A 17,424-nucleotide genomic window follows, 5' to 3' on the forward strand; every position below is an offset into this window, starting at 1 on the left:
TGCCATGGAAAAGCAAGCAAAACGACAATGTCTTTGGCCACACAAAGTCCGCCATGAGCAAATTGTCTAAGGCAAGGCAAGGTCCGCCCAAGGAGAAGTTGGATATGTCCAAGAGATGGCAAAGTCCGCCATGCCATATGATTGCAAAATGTCTTGTCAAAGATAAAATCTGTGTAGCAAGGAAAGGGAATGTCCAAAGCCACATGAACTTTGCCCCCTCCATATCATAGACATGGCTGGCCAAAGATGAAGTCTGCCACAAAATGGCACAAGAAGTGCAATCTCCGCCCAAGGAAGGTATGAAGTTCACAAAGTCCACCCAACTACCAATGGCATGAGGAAGATGTCCGACAAGGTGCCAAGTCCCCCCAACCTTGGCCTAGAAACTACAAAGTTCACCCAAGCATGGCATGATAAAGATGAAGTCCGCCTAAGACCTGTCCAAGGCAAGATGAACTCCGCCTTGACACTTAGTTAAAATTGGCATAATAGAGTGAAAGTTGGTCAGGCATGAGGTGAGAAAAATGGCAAAGTTCGCCAAGAGGAGAGAGAACATGGCATGACAGAAGGTTAAATCTGCCTAAGAAATATGTGAAAATGTCTTAACACATGGATGGATTCGCCATGGATGAAGGTTTGTCCACGTTTGGAAGGTTAGAGAATTTATCCAACACTTAGAAAAACTTTTGAACACTTAGAATTATTTCTCAAAAATTCATCCAACACAATTATTTCTCAAAAATTCATCCAACACTTAGAATTATTTTACAAAGATTTATTCAACACTTGAAATTTTTTGAACACATGAATTTCTAAAGACTCTTTGTCAACACATTTACCTACCCAAGGAAAGGAATTTCCAAAGTCTGACCCAAGTGTTGGAATTTGCCAAGAGAAAATAACAGAAGAGTCAAATTTTGACTGTGTGTTGGAAAGGAAACAAGAAGAATGAAGAGGAATAAAGAGGAAAAGTAAAATCCTTGTCCAAGGATGGAGTTTGTCTCACTTAACACAAGCCAAATTCAGAATTGAAGACAAATCCACAAGCAAAGTTCATTCAAGCATAGAGATGGCCAAAATCTTGGCTAGGTATTGGAGGGCTCGCATGAAGGTGTCACAAAATGAAATTGAATAGCCAAAATTTCCAAATTCCTCCATTGTGGCAAAGGCACAGAAGAATTCTTCTCCAAATTTAGGGCACTTGAAAGAATTACAAGGCATCAAGAAAGAAAAGTCTTTAGATTTGGCGAAAATATAGAAAGAAATTTCGGACTTCTTGGAGGATTTCATTGAGGCAATTAGGGCAACTTCTTGAAGGATTTCATCTCCTAAAGAATTAAAGACAAGCTCCCAACCAAAAATAGATGGTGACAAAAAGAGTATTCCAAACAGATATCCATTCTTAGACAATTTCTTGACACAAATTGGAGAATTCAGAGGAAGGGAATCCAAGATCAAAGCTAGCAGGAAGCAAGCGCAAAGGACAAAGTCGTTGGCAAGGAAAGATATTCTAAGGCAAGTACATGGAAAAAGAACAAAGTGACCAAGGAGGACATCCAACACGCTGAGGTGGCGCCTCATCATCTTCCAACCAATTAGATTGTTCCAAGTCAACATGTCCAGGTTCAATGAACTTGACTTATCCACAAAGGCTTCTAGAAGGCACACTTTACAATGCAATAACTTTCTATTCTATTATTGGTTTATATTTAACAAAAGGACAATTGTCCCAAAATGTAATTTTCTCATTATCGAGAGGGAGTTAGTTGTAACAAACCCTAATTAGGGTTATATTTTGTAATCTTAGCCGTTGATTTGAAATCAATCCTGGCCATTGAATTGTAATTGAGGAGCCTAAAAATTGAGCTTGCCCTTCATTTGTAAAACATGGGAGCATGTTGCAAAATATGTTAAGATAAGCAAATTGTTGTTTGACTGCCAAAGTAATAAGTAATGCATTGTTCAAATTGATGGTGATTACTTCTATTATTTTGGAGTTTACATGGTTCTTATCCCTTGTCATAGTTTATATTTTATTTCATGTATGTTAGATGAATGCAAGATCTGATAAGTATTGATTTATGGTGAATCTTCCGCTCATACTTTTGATAAGTAGATGATTTTGTTCATTGTGTAAAGTTAGTTTGAGCCTACTTTGTGGATGCTTAATTTCTGTCTGGATGAATATTGTTCGATTTGATGGTAGTTATTCACGACGTGAAAATCATAAGCACACCCCATGAAGATTGCACCCACTTTGTGTAGTTGTCCTAGCATGGCGAAGCAAAGCATGGTTATTGGTTTCACGTAGTCAATACCGTCTCTTGAATTCTTAGGAATAGATTAGAACTTCTAAACCCTTATCTCGTTTTCAGTTTTCTTGAAGTCCATGATCCAAGACCCAATTGATAGAGCTTCATTGTGAATTGAACAAGCCAAGCGTAAGTCCCCCTTGTATTTTAGCATACATAACCAAGGAAGTTATCCAACATAAAGTTGCCCGTTTGCACATATAAACCTTGGAATCGTCGTGTGGTCTTTCTTTGCAGTCTTGGCACACGTAGTGATTTTGTTCAAGAGAGGGTAGAGTGTCCTTGACATTTTATTCTAATGTTCAGTGAATGATAAAACATTCACCAACAGGTGGCACCATTTTCATTTCTCAATTGAAGTATGGTAGGAGTTTGCTGGATAAGTTCAGGATGACAGATTGCAAACCTTCATTTACAACCATGGAGAAAGGGTTGAAACAATCAGCCAAATCAAATTCACCTGTGGTGAATGAGTCAACTTTCAGGCAACTAGTTGGCAGTCTCATTTATCTTATAGCCATTAGACCTGATCTTAGCTATGTTGTTAGCTACATATCTCGTTTCATGATAGCCCCTAAAGCACAACATTGGGTTGCAACGAAGCGTGTACTAAGATATGTGAAAGGGACACCCGACTTTGGCATTTTGTATAGAAAAAGCAAAGATCCTCGGCTGATTGGTTTTACAAACTCAGATTGGGTAGGTTTTGTTGATGACAAGAAGTCTACTTCTGGGTATGTCTTTAGTCTTGGTAAGGGTGTAGTCACATGGACCAGTAAGAAGCAACAGGTAGTAGCTCTTACCTTGATTGAAGTAGAGTATCAGGGAACTGTTAAAGTGTCATGTCCCCTCTTTGATCATTATATATAACCTAAATGAAGTAATTATAATTAATTAATATAATAATTATCAACAAATGATTACTTGAAATCATTAAATATTTATTTATTAAATATTAATTAATATTCTTGAAATATTTAAATAAAATAAATTAATATTATAAATAAATATGACATATTAATAAAATAGTGATATTTAAATATTTGATCAATAACAGTGTGTAGCTGTAATTGATCGATAATAAATATATAAGTAAACATTCATTATCACAACAAAGTAATTTGAAACAAATATAATAATAAATAAATTTAGAAAACAAATATTCAATAAAAACAATATATAATATAGCACTCATCCTGATCAATAAATAAAGTTAATTATTAAACCAAATACCAAGTAGACTGCTGGTGTCAGAGATTGCCCCGTCAACAATAGACATTGATATTCAACAAGAGTGGTATCATAAGGCTACGATTTGTCTCCAAAGGAATGTTTTAACCAAGACCAAGTATAATGATTAAGGGATGTCGGTGTCCACGAAATCTTCTTTCCACCGCCTATGAAGATAAAGATAACTAAGGCATCAATTAGACCTGAATAAAGATAACAAATGATATTAATTACTGAAGGGTGCGGGTTGAGTAATAAGCTGATTTGTTTAAGTTGAAGAGAGGTGTCTCTTAAATGATGTAACTATTCATTCAACAAGATATGAGATGGGAATTAAAATCTCTTCCATCAGGCATCGGGGATTAGGACGGGAGATAAGGAGAAAGTGGAATACTGGTGATTAGCAAGGCAGCGGTGAGAATTCCATAAGTTTAGTAGTTATGATTGGACATCAATACATCTCCAGACAGCAACGATTATAATATGCATTAATTAATATGTTTAGAGGCAGCGATTACTTTACAAAATCAGTCATTTGTTTAAAACAGTGATTATATTGATACGGCAGCAATTTAGTTAAGAAGGGACACATCTACTATGAGGAGATGTATACCTGAGAAGGCAGTGATTCTTGAGGGATATATCAGATCTATTATGTGGAACAGAACTGGAGAGGGATAATCAATTTAGATCTCAGCTTCATAAGAACATTTGGCAGTAAGGATTGATTGACTCCACATTCTCTTACTAAGCCATTGATATAATAATTATAGACCTATTGTTCGCTTCAATACAATTCTGTATGAATAACTGTATCATTCCAAAGCATATAAATAAGAGAGCATGAACAGACAAATAGCTGATTAGATGAGAAGAATATAAGGAGTTTGAGATCATATTCATGACACATTTATGATCAGGTTATATCAGATATAAGGAGTCTTATAACAGATTTGTAGTGAGGAATTTGATAGCAGAATTGCAAGTAAATAGTACCTGTTTATGGGAGATTTATGATCAGCTTAAATCCATTGTCAAATCAGAGAAAACTATCAAGATAAGTTCCATCTTCCACAATTATTCTTAGCATTATGATTTAAATATTATAGTAAAATGTCTTTAGAATTAATGAAATTATATAAATGTATTACAATTCTCACTTTAAGTTATAATTGTTGTTCAGGACTAAATTAAGGTAAATCCCAAATGGGGACATTACATAAAGCAACATGTGAGGTAGTATGGCTATGAAGGATGCTTTCTGACATGAAAATGTCTCAAGTAGGTCCTTCATCCTTGTTTTGTGACAATCAAGGGGTACTAAAACTTGCCAAGAATCCAGTCTTCCACGAGTAAACCAAACATGTAGAGCTTCATTGTCATTTCAGTAGACAACTCATTGAAGATGGAACTGTAATCTTGTAGCATGTTCCAACAGTGGAGTAGATTGCAAACATTCTCACCAAGTCTTTGAGCCCGGTTAAGTTTGTAAAATTTAGTGGGCAACTTGGTGTAGTTGATAGGATGACCAGTAGTTAATGTATTATTTAATGATTATTTAGTTATTCCTTTTGTGAGATTTTGCCAAGATCAAGAGGCAATGGAAAGCACAAATAAGACAGAACAAAATAGATGATAGGAATAAATTGTATTGTATCAAGATGAAAATATTGATCAACAGGATCATCAATCGTTCAATGATTGCCCATACAAACAATGTAGATGAGCTTGCTTATATAGGCAAGGCTATATGGATATGTGAGCACACAAACATGACATGTGGCTCAATAAGAAACAAGGGTAGGTAGGAAATATGTGTGGGTAGGTAGGAGAAACAATATAATATTCCACATGAGGTGGATCACCCACTGAATGTGGAATGTAACAACAAGATAAGTCCACAAAAGGTGGAAATTCTCCTACACACACTATCCCAATGTGGCACAAACACCCAAGTGTCTCATACCCAAACTACTATGAAATGCATTTCCTAAGTAAACTTAAGTATAGTGTAATTATATCCATGATGAATAATTATTTACACCAACACCTTTAGTTAGTTTCTGTTGTTCACATAGTTTCTAATTTTCTGTTTATGGTTGTTTCTTTTTTAGAAACATTGTCTTATAAATTCCTTCATATGGAGTTTTTCGTCTCCATTTCTTAATATCGGATTTACTGTTTCAACCCTTGGCATCACTATTTTATTGCAAGAATTCACATTTACCATTATTGTTTGGCTAAGGAAAAAGTCATGTCATAGATGACCAATTGTCAACAATTAAGCTAGGTGAACCACCTTAGGGAGTGAGTGAAGACTTCCTAGATGCTTATTTGTTTCATATTGCAGCACTACCTCCATAGTACAAGAAATATAGAGAATATCTGTCCACCTCCACCTTTCCAAAGGAGATGCCACCAAGAGAGAGAAGGAAGCTAGCCTTGAAGAAGAAAACCTTCCAGCTCAATAATGGGTTATTATATAAAAAGGGGTTTGACCATGTCCTAAGGTGATGTGTCATGTGGGAAGAGATACTGATAGTACAATAGGAAATATAGAATAAGACCGATGTTGGTTGGGAGCACCAATTGTCGGTAACTACCAACTAACAACCAACTGTCGTGGACTAAATACCGAATCACAAATTAACTCATTTTATTTATTGCTGAATGATAATAAAATTAGCTATCAACTAACAATCAACTGTCGGGGACTAAAAATTTGAATTTTAGCTCCTCTGGATCAAACCTAGAGTGACTCTTCATCTTGTTTCTTCAAGTTTATATCAAAAAGAAAGTTAGGCCGTTGGAAATTGGTACATCACATAAATTGCCACATGTGTTATATGATCTTGGTATCATAAAGTTGATCTGTCTTTGCTTTGAAGGAATCACCATGTAATGAGTATTATGAGCAAAATTGCTTCCAAGATATTGCTAACTAAAGTATCTTGAATTAGAAAATATGTGTGATATTCAACAACATATGAAGTTTGCATTTATTTTTCCAGGAGAAGGATACAGAAGCCCCAAGAATCACCTCGAATGTGAAGCAAAACTTGCAAGTTCTGAAGCAGCAAAAGGTGAGGTTCCTATTGAACTTTACAAATTCTTGGGAGTTTTGTGTTTGAGATAATCATTGCATGAAATTTTGACCTACTAAAACAATCCGTTTATCATCTGAAACATGTAATTTTTGTCAGAAACTCTTACAGGTGTCAGACTGGCCAAACTCACAAATTCCAAAGCCCACTCCAAGATATCGCAAGAAAAAAGAGAATCAAAAGGAACTTCCAACTGAGGATGATGTATATGAAGACCCTCCTAAACTTAATGAGTAGGGTTACTTAAGTCAACTGTTGACTTTTACATAATATGTTTTGATATGCGAAAATGCACTTATAATATTTTGTGACAATATGAATAAATTGGCATTATTTAGGCACATACAATATATAGGAGCTGTTTAATGACCTTCTTTGCTTCTGATTTAACTTGAGAAGAAATGCTGAATATTTCTACTGATGCTTGTGTACAGTAAAAAAAAGAACTTCAAAGGAAAACCTGTTCTTCTTGTAGATGGATATAATGTATGTGGTTATTGGCCGAAGTTGAAGAAACATTTTTACGAAGGAAGACTTGAACTAGTACGGCAACAGCTGGTGGATGAATTAATATGCTTCAGTGCAGTGAGGGGTTGGTTTCATTGCCATGAGATCTAATGGTTTTTATAATATAATATATTTATTGCTCATCAGTTTACAGTGTCGAATAGTTCTGTTTCATTTAAGTGAATCAATAAAATATGCTGACATCAACATTACAAGTTATTAATCACTTTCTTTTTTTGAAAACAATCCCACATTAGATATAGCCATATGGCAATCACAAGAAACTGATGTTAGGGTTATACACTATAATATTGCAGTTATTTTTTAGCATGTAGACTTTGCAGATTATTTCTGACATGCCATGTTGTGCAAAGATATTAATAGTGACGTGATAAAGTATTAAGGGTCCATTCATCTGACAACATATACCTTAAAAAGGGAGGGATCTAAATTACCACAATGGATACATAAACAGGATGAAAATATGGAAACCGAAAAATAGATGCTGAAAATCTTGAGGATCCTTAGGTAGGCTATGCAATTGAAGACATCTTGAGCTACTGATGTAAGATTTGGTGGGGATCCAATTATACAATCCCGAATCTAGCTGCATAAAGAAAGTTCCAAAAGTTACAAGCACAAAACGAATGATGCAAAATGCAACAACACAAGGTATTCTTAAATAGAGGAAATTAATAATCAAATCAAATCAACCAAATCAGCCATCAAATGAATGGATGAAGTACATATAAATAGGCCACTTGCATGCATGACTCAAGGAAATGACATGTCTAGTATTCATGATTTAAGTGCCAATGAACTGATTAGTTTACTTAGTCTAACAATGAAGTCAAGAGTTGAATTTTCAATCAGTGGATCAGTTAACTCCATCTAACTATGAAGTCAAGAATTGATTGCCAATTTGTGGATTATTCACTCAACTTGACTAAGACAAACGTGGCCTTTAGTAAGTAGATGTGGCACTTAACTACAATTAATCAAGGATTGATAAGGCAATTGTGGCCCTTACGTACCTCAAGTTAATGTATACATGCCTTTGTTAGCATCTTAGGTGAGAATATTTAAATATCCTAATCATCTTAAGTAAATTTATTAAGTAGAAGCAATATCACACTTGTGATGTCCCCATCTAAACAATCCAAACATGATAATGTCCGCTCTAAAATAGAATTTAATAATAAATAATAATACAATTAAAAAATATACACACACACACACACACACACACACATACATACACATACATACACACATACGCCCATACATATGTATGTACGTGTACACACATACATATGTATGTATGTGTGTGTATGTGTGTACACATACATACACACATACATACATACATATGTATGGGTGTATGTGTATGTGTGTATGTATGTATGTATGTATGTACATACATACATACAAAAACACACACACACACATACATACATACATACATACACACACACACACATACATACATACATACATACATACATGTATGTATGTGTGTGTGTGTGTGTGTGTGTGTGTGTTTGTCTGTATGCATGTAATAGTACAACGATCAAGATAGAAATGGCATTATACTAGTCTTATTATTATTTCCTTGAACCCAGTGAATAACAAAAGACAGTTGTTATATCAAGTGGTGCGATTAAATCAATAACAATTATTCATGATGAGATGTGATTAAGGAATGGACGTGTCTATCCCAAGAAAGGATACAACTATTCGTTCTCATAAGATATTTAGGAGGATGAATACCATTCCCCAAAAAATATCATGATTTATTGTTGTAAGCATAAACCTATACGTAATGAAACAGCAATGTCTCACCACAGAACGATGCTATCAATTACATCTGCATATCTTTAGGGGATCAGACGTAGAATTATTCCAAGGAAGAGAGAAAAACATATATATATTAAGTGAGCAACCTTTATTATTATCCTGCAATGTGGAACCAGGACTAAAAAGGAAGGAGCACCACGTGGAGGGGTTTTTTGTCTGACACAGATATCAAAATTAAAGAAAGAGGACTTCAAAAGTAATTTAGATGTATTAATATTAGAATAAGTTACCAAAAGTGCTATGTGGGCCCCAAATAATAATTATTCAGATTCTTATAGTAAAAGGATACTCAAATGGTGATTGCATCAATTAGAAAAGATTTTGGAGATTCCACAATTATTTTTTGTTTTTAGCAGCAGCTCCACTAAATAGGATGGGATCCAATTGGAAGATTTAAAAATATTGGAAAAAGGGGCAGAGAAATATGTGTGGGTAAAATAAAGAAGTATATATTTAGAGGATGGATATTCCTCAATATAATATCATATAAAGGATAGTTTTGTGGTGACATTAAAAATATAATTATATTAAGGATCCATGAGCAGATATATGAAAAAGTCTTCAGCAGAATCTATGAATACTTGGTGAAGCTGATTACGAAGGACTCATGGACTGATTTGACAGTTAAGATTGAAACATATTTGTGAAGAGTTATAGGATACTTGGAGCTGACTAAATAGCAGATTTATAATTTCAACTACAATAGAATAAACAAATGAAGATGATTTATGATCAAATGATAGCAGATTGAAAAGGGAGAACTATTGCATAAGTTATGAAGAATCGAATTTATTATGGTTGCAATTTGGAGGTTCAGAAGCATTGTATAACATTAAGGCATATATCTCAAGTACTCAAATCAGAGAAAGTTATCAATATAAGTTCTATCCTTGAACTATTCTTAAAATTTTAAGTTAAATATCATAGTAAAATGATGCAGGAGCACCGGTCTAGTTCTTACCGGTTGAGCAGTTTTCAGTCGTGTTGCTTCTGAGCATGGCATTTCTTCATGTTGGAGTGTTTAGCATTGTGGTTTTGGGTTTATTCCCTTGTGTTCATGGTCTTTACCGTGTTTGAGTTTCATAGCTTTTGGCTTTGTTTTCGGTAAGATGTGGATTTTAGTATTGTCCCGGTTGATGTGTTCTTACCGGTTAACTTGGCTGTGTGTTGAGCGAAGGTGATTTCGGGTTGCGATTGATCTCCATGACTTGCGGATCGTTGGAGGTGATGCTTTGGGCCTTGGTTGGTATTCCCAAAGGGCTGTGCATCGTTTTGTGTTTTGAAGATTGTTTTTAAGTGATTGAGTCGACATGTTACCGTTGCACGTTTCTTGAACCGGTTGGTCTTTGGGTCAACTTGATTAAGTTGTAATTATTTGTGGGCGGTATATATATGGAGGTTTGTGAATCATTTGGGGGAAGTCATATCAGAGAAGTTGGAAGTTGAAGATTGAGCATTGAGATTGAGCGAAGATGTAGAACCGGCTGGATTCTGATCCAGTAGGACTGAGGCTGGAAGGCTGAGGTCCAGAATAGGATAGAACCGGTAGACTGTTACCGGAAGCCGATTTGATATGAAGATGATCTGCGGATCTTGTAATTGCATTGTAAGCATTGTTTGTATCCTGGACTGCGATCCAGCATGTGGCATGTATGATTTTTCAGTTTGTAAGAAGATTCATTCACATTGTTTACCGGTTATGTCTTCTGTGTTGTTACCGGTTGTTCTTTCTGCTGTTTTTGGCACCTTATTACTGGTTACAGGTATGCTTTGCATGGTTTATGTGTTTAGCTGCAAGGTTGGGCTGTCCTTCATTGGATCTCCCTGCCTTGACTGCAAGGTTGTGTTATCAATATAAGTCCTATCCTTGAATTATTCTTAAAATTTTAAGTTAAATATCATAATAAAATGTCTTCAGTTTGGGCAATTTTTGTATTATAGTCCTCACCTTAAGTTGTAATTGTTGTTTCAGGATTAAATTAAGGAAATGCCCAAATGGGGACATTACAACACTTAGGATAGAAACATATATAAGGTGAATCAAATATATACACCGCATCCCTCCATAAGCACAACTTAGGAGAAATGAAAATTGAGAAATGGGTCCCAACAACTAGGCTTTATCAAGTACCCATGTACAATGATAGAAACAAAGCCCCCCAAATAAGGGATTGTTGAACCCCCCAACAGGAGAGGAAGAGAAAACACAAGAACATAATGTATCTTAAAGAGAGGATGATGAATGAATTTGGAAGTGGTGTATGTAACTTGATGTTGATGTTGAACCGTGATTAAAAGTGATCCATAGGAGCAAGTACCATGCAGTCTTTGGGAACATGTCACCCTAATGAATGGATTTCAATTTGAGTCATGATTTGATGCGACTTAGATGCAATATTTAGGATCATTTACCATGCGATTCTCAGTCTGTTATGTGAACCTATGTGAATCCAAATCTCTCAAGTCATAAGCAAGATGTAGCAGAGAGATAACCAGAAAATCCACAAGTTAATGCAACTTGATGTGAGCTTTCACCAAGATGGAGGTGGAATCCTATTGCATGTCATTTGACTAACTCTCATGCCTTATTATTTCCTGCTACAGAAAAACCAGAAGCCTATGTATGAAGTTCCCCTAGGATAAGACTATCCTTTTTAACTTTTTCAAATTAACTACCACAATAATATCAACTTCAAAATGTCAATAACTAAGAACACAAGATTTACATGGAAATCCTTTGTGGAGGAAACCACAACAAAAAGATTTGCTTATATATAAATACTTCTCTTACAACTTTGTAGGCACCAACCTGCTGGAGATACCAGTCGCCACTTATATTTCTAGGCACCGACCCATTGGAGACACCAATCCCCACAGATGAGAACCAACTCAGGAAGAGACGCCAATCTCTTCTAAATTGGAAGACAACGACCTCTCCAATGACTGCTCCAAACTACACTGATGTTTGCTCCAAAAGTGATGTAATGTCCGCTCCAAATTCTGCTCCAATCGGGCATAAATCTATTATAAATTTGCAATAATGACTGCTCCAAGATTGCCTTATATCTGTGCTCAAATGCTGATTTGAATCTTCAATAGACTGATATATATCAACTCCATATGCTGGTATGGTAAGCCTCTATAACTTCTCTAAGTCTTCTATATAGTCTCCTTGAAAGTTTTGCTATAGATTTGCAATAGATCTGCTCATATATCTCCTTAAATCTGCTCACAAACTTCTAATGTCTGCTCATAAAGTCTGATGTAATTTTGCTCTTAAATCTGCTATGAATAGGAAAGATACTCATTAATTGCTTGCATTTTGTACCACCAAATTTCCTTCTTTCGTACCCCCACCAAGTGCCTCTTTACCCACGAGAGGCATCTATTCCAAGAGGTCGTCCATATTTATAAATGATAATTTTATTTTATTATCCCAAGAGCTGGGCGATATCTTATGCGGGGTCAGCCCCTTATTTAAAAAAATATTATTTTCTATTTTAAAAATTAATCCCAAAGTGGGTGGCTTCATAAGGTCAACCCATAAAATTAAACTTCTTTTTTATCTTTCAAGGTGCCAAGATTGAGGAAGGTCGGCCAGTATAAAAGAATACATATTTATTTATTAAAAACAATTTAAAGTCTAGTTTGGGTACCGATTTAATTATATTTCTGCTAATGTTTTGCTGATGAGGTCACCCATGATTGGAAGACAATTAGTGGCCTTTGGCCCATGATATGCTTCGATAGTAGGATATCCGATCCTGTTAAGGCTTCTCCTTTGACATCCTCTCATAGAAATAATTTGTGGATCTCTAATGTTCCCCTATCTCTAATTCTCCCTCTCTCTTACTTTCCTGCTTTGATATCAATGGCAAAGGAATCCTTGGATTTGTAAGATAATGCATTGATGAGCTCCCCTTGAATAATGCATCTCATCAGTGTGATTAAATGAAGAGGAAATCACCCCCACTTTTGTCGAAGGTACTCAAAAGTTTCTTTTGGAAGAGGCTTTGTGAGGATGTCAGAAATTTGTTCTTTTGTAGCAATATTCATCAACTTCATCTGCTGATCTACCACCTGCTCCCTTAGGAAATGATATTGGATTGGAATGTGTTTGGTTCGGGAGTGCATCGCAGGATTCTTCAATATATTGATTCCACTCATGTTATCACAAAATATGGATATTGGATGGTCATATTCTACGTCGATGTCCCTCAAAGTTTGCTTCATCCAAAGGACCTGAGTACAAATAGAGGCTGCTCCTATATACTCTGCTTCTGCTGTGGATAAGGAAACTGAAGCCTGTTTCTTACTTAACCATGATATAAGACTATTGCCTAGAAAGAATGCACCTCTACTTGCGCTTTTTATTTCATCAACATTGCCAGCCCAATCTCAACTTTGAGCTTGTGAAAATAACTAATTTTTAAAAGAACAAATCTCAACTTTGAGTTTGTTTGTGAAACTCATGAGACTTGGAAGTCCAAAAAAGTGACTAGCAATTTTTGTGAGGAAACTAATTTTCTGAAAGGTCGGAAAGTCATGAGTAGAAACTGTTTGTATCATTACAAAGAGCATAGCAAAATATCCCATTTCAATTTTTCATTCATATAAAATTTTGCATCAAAAGCTAACTAATGAATTTAGTACCTTCATGGGAAAAGCGTGGAGGTTCTCTTTTAAAGTTCTCAACATGAAAAAGTATCAACACTCAATATCAAAATACCATTTTGCAAGTCACCAAAGCTTGTTTTAAATACATACACATAGCTACCAAAGTTGTTCTGTATTGATCAAAAGAACCACCATGGGACATTGTTGCCATTTAATGACTTGACGATTGTGATGGCAAATCTCAATTTATCATCTATATTTGCATCATAATGATAACTAATGATTCTAGAACCTTCATGCAAAGGATGAAAGTTCTGTTGTAAAGGTCTTAGCTTGAAAAACTATACACACCTAAGATCAGATCATGATTTTGTGAGTATTGAAGCTTGTTTGTGATATATGTGCACAGGTGTCAAAGTTGTGGTGGTATATGATGCCATGAAGTCAGGTCGCCGTACTCATAAAGAAGCATATCAGAAGTAAGTTTACTTGAATTTAAGACCAATCACTCATTTCTATAATTTTAAAGGAAACCGAGTTTAAAGTTTGGGCTGAATTAAAAGCTTTGTTTTTGTAGCTTTAAGGATCTTATTTTATGACCAAATATACTATAAGGTAGTCACATTGCATTACAAATGTAAATAGAAGCATTTCTCTACATAAATAGTTTTTGTGGCATTATTTGGTCGTACAGCTGCATGGCTAGGGAGAAGGAACCCTTCTACTTGTTTCATCATCAACAATCATATTCACAATTCCAGTGTCATCATGGAAATGTTGTTCAAGATTTAAATATAATTTCTTGTCCCTGTTGCAAAGAAAGTTTTGCCAAAGAAAATCTTTCTATTGTGTTATTAATTTTTTTTCCCATTATTTATTTATATTTCTGGCATATTTGTTCCATGGCTTCAAAGTTCAAAATTCTCCATTTGGAACGGAGTAGATACTGGTTTAGAATCCTTCTTATGGAATATTTTCATTATGTTCAGAATATATTTTATATCTTTCCTTTCAACTACCATACTTACATTCCAAGAAAGTAATGAAAAAATTCCAAGTTATTAAGTCATTAACATACAAGACCATAGTTCAAATGTGGTTACCAATATGTTGAATCTGTGGACTTGGATCAGAACTGCTAAGAAGAATACCTTGCTTTTGGAAAAATCAGTCATTTTTTTCATATCAAACTCTAGGAGCTTTGCTGAGACTATACAGTTACATCAGTCTGCACAGAACATGCTCCAGTCCAAGCTTGGAAAAGCCACTGTGTTGTGGCATATATATTTCTTTATTTGAATCAATAGAAGAAATGCGCTCTTAACATCTATCCAATGCGATTCCCATCTAATTGATGCAAGAAAAGAAATTTTTGATGAAAAAGACTCGCAATTTCTAGTAGAAATTGTGATTTTTAGCAATAAAAGGTCCATGATTTTTCTTTGAAAAATCCCGCTATTTTCACTAGATGCCTTCTTGTGATTTTGACCAAAAAAAATGTCATGATTGGTAATTGAAAAATATAACATGATATGTTTTTAAAAACTTTTCCCTGCAAATTCATACAGATTTTATGTATGATGCGGTTTGCAAAAACTTTTGGCTCTTCACTGTGCTATGCTAGCGATCCCCCAATCTGTTTTTGTGGGCAGCAGTCCTTAAGTCATCACGCTTTCATAGACTTTATGGTTCTAGATAAGCTCTAATACCATATTATGCAAATTGAGTATGTAAAGATTACCAAGATATTCATTTACAAAATAAGAAGCAAATGCTTTCTTATATAGGGTTACAAGTATGAGAGACAATCTGTGCCATGAATGTAGGACAAATAAGAAAAACATGCGAAGGTATCCTAAAGTTGGAATGGCTTTATTGAAGCTGATGACTAATAACAATTTAACTATTACTATTTAATGACTTTAACATAAATTGTGAAGGAACCTTGTATTAAGAAATGTGGGAAGAAACAAGATCCTCAAACCTTAAAGCAATTTTGAAGTTGGTTGATCTTATTCTTGGACAGGTAAGTGTTTTTAAGCATTCATATTGTTGACGTGTATTTTATACACAATCATACACAGAATAAAATACCAATAGGTATCTTATCCTCTCTTGAGAAAATAGTCTCTAACTGCTGAAGATCTGCAATAAGGATCAGTTAGATGGACTCCAAGGTTCTTTTAGTGGGGTCTCCACGTGTGGACAAGCTTTTTAGTGGTATGATGTGATTTGCTGTTTCCTCCAAGGCGTCTTACGGATTCCAAAGGCTCGAAGATTCTACTAAACTAAAAGGAACTTTCAAAAAAATGGCAAAAGGACAGGGTTTAAGGAAGTCTAATCTAGTCTAACCCTATGAATGACTTAGCATGAATGAGATTTGGCAAGACTCAACCAACTTCAATTTTGCCATAAGATAACAACTCAATTGAAATTAGTGCGATCTTCTAAGGTAATAATGATGTTCAATGCATCAAAGACCAAGGACACTACTACGAAGGTACATATCCTAGATACGAAAATGCTTGAAGATTAAGGACTCAAAATGTTCTCCAGTCGACCACGCAAGGCGTTCCTACAATCAGCAAGAAGCTAGTGGTTTGGATTGCGAATCCTACCAAATATCAAATCTCACACTTAGTCTTTCAAATTAACAAACTACTTCGATTGAGCGTGATTCAAGTACATCCAACAACCATGAAGATAACTTAAGAAATTTGCAACAAAACACCATAACTTCAATATTTCATTGATTTCCAAGTCATCATATACAACAATTGCTTGAATTTCTCTCTTCAAGACTCAATCTTGCTACAAAATAAAAATTGCTTCTAACTCTAATCTCTCTATTTCACTCTTATCTGACTATTCGACTATTATCTATTACATTATTCCCAAATGAAATGAAAAATGGGGGTATAAATAGCATCCCCAGTTACAATGAAAGGTCCAGATTGAAAATAAATCAACAGACAAGATCATGACACCTAAACCCTAATTAGGGTTTGTTACAAATGACCTCCTTTTTACTGAACAATATTAAATGCATAGCCAAATATTAAATTTGGCACAAAAATCTAGGAGGTATCAACCAATGAGAAATAAGATGTCATGTCATCTGTAACAACCTTTCATCTAGAATCTTATTCCCTTTCCAATTCTCTTTCTTAGCATATGCAATGAATTTTGTCACGATTCCTTCGATTTCTGTGTTTGGAATCTCGGGAAGATTCTTGATACTCTCTTCTAAGTGGATAACCTGATCAAATGCATCTAGAAGAGCTGCGTCCCAAGTAGGTTCAAGTTCCTTTGTTCTATCAATCAGGAGCATGATGGCATACATCTGATCATACTGCTCATCCGTAACATCTGCGTCCTTGCGAAAGATGATCTTGATTCTATCCTCAAATTCCTGAATATCCACATCTGTCTCGACCTCGATCCTTCTGCCAAGAATGGTACGAAGTACGTCAAATACTCTGTCCTGGATCGGATTGTAGTGACGGGCACACTCGATCATCAACTCGTGGCACTGAATAGCTGGAGGAAAACCGGCCGCCTTAATGATGCCACTCTCTATTATTCTCCGGGCGACAGGTGATGGCTTGCCAATGTAAGGGACCTCTCGGAACTTCTTCGTGCTAAAGTTCCCCAAGTTTGTATCTCCAATGTTGCTCCACTTCGACACGATCTTGGTCTCCACTTCTTCGGTCTTCTGATCTTCTTTCATGAGAGCCGAGCGGCTGGTGGATGCTCCCGCCTTTGGGGTCGCCATACCTACACAACATTTCATTATA

At 35.5% G+C, this 17,424-nt stretch overlaps 1 protein-coding gene across 7 annotated transcripts in view; it reads left to right on the plus strand.

Moving 5' to 3' along the window:
* The window catches only part of LOC131029071 (uncharacterized), a 180,024-nt gene that overhangs the window by 21,750 nt on the left and 140,850 nt on the right, over positions 1-17,424 (plus strand). For 4 of the 7 annotated variants that reach the window (XM_057959470.2, XM_057959473.2, XM_057959468.2 and 1 more), the window contains exons 2-5: positions 6,554-6,625; positions 6,746-6,879; positions 7,081-7,238; positions 14,037-14,106. In XM_057959470.2, the coding sequence (XP_057815453.2) occupies positions 6,554-6,625; positions 6,746-6,879; positions 7,081-7,238; positions 14,037-14,106 (434 nt within the window). The remainder of the gene's footprint in view (positions 1-6,553; positions 6,626-6,745; positions 6,880-7,080; positions 7,239-14,036; positions 14,107-17,424) is intronic. The other 3 variants (XM_057959469.2, XM_057959472.2, XM_057959474.2) reach the window with 2 other exon arrangements.

The sequence above is a fragment of the Cryptomeria japonica genome, chromosome 3 (genome assembly GCF_030272615.1).
Source record: "Cryptomeria japonica chromosome 3, Sugi_1.0, whole genome shotgun sequence".
Lineage (NCBI taxonomy): Eukaryota > Viridiplantae > Streptophyta > Pinopsida > Cupressales > Cupressaceae > Cryptomeria > Cryptomeria japonica.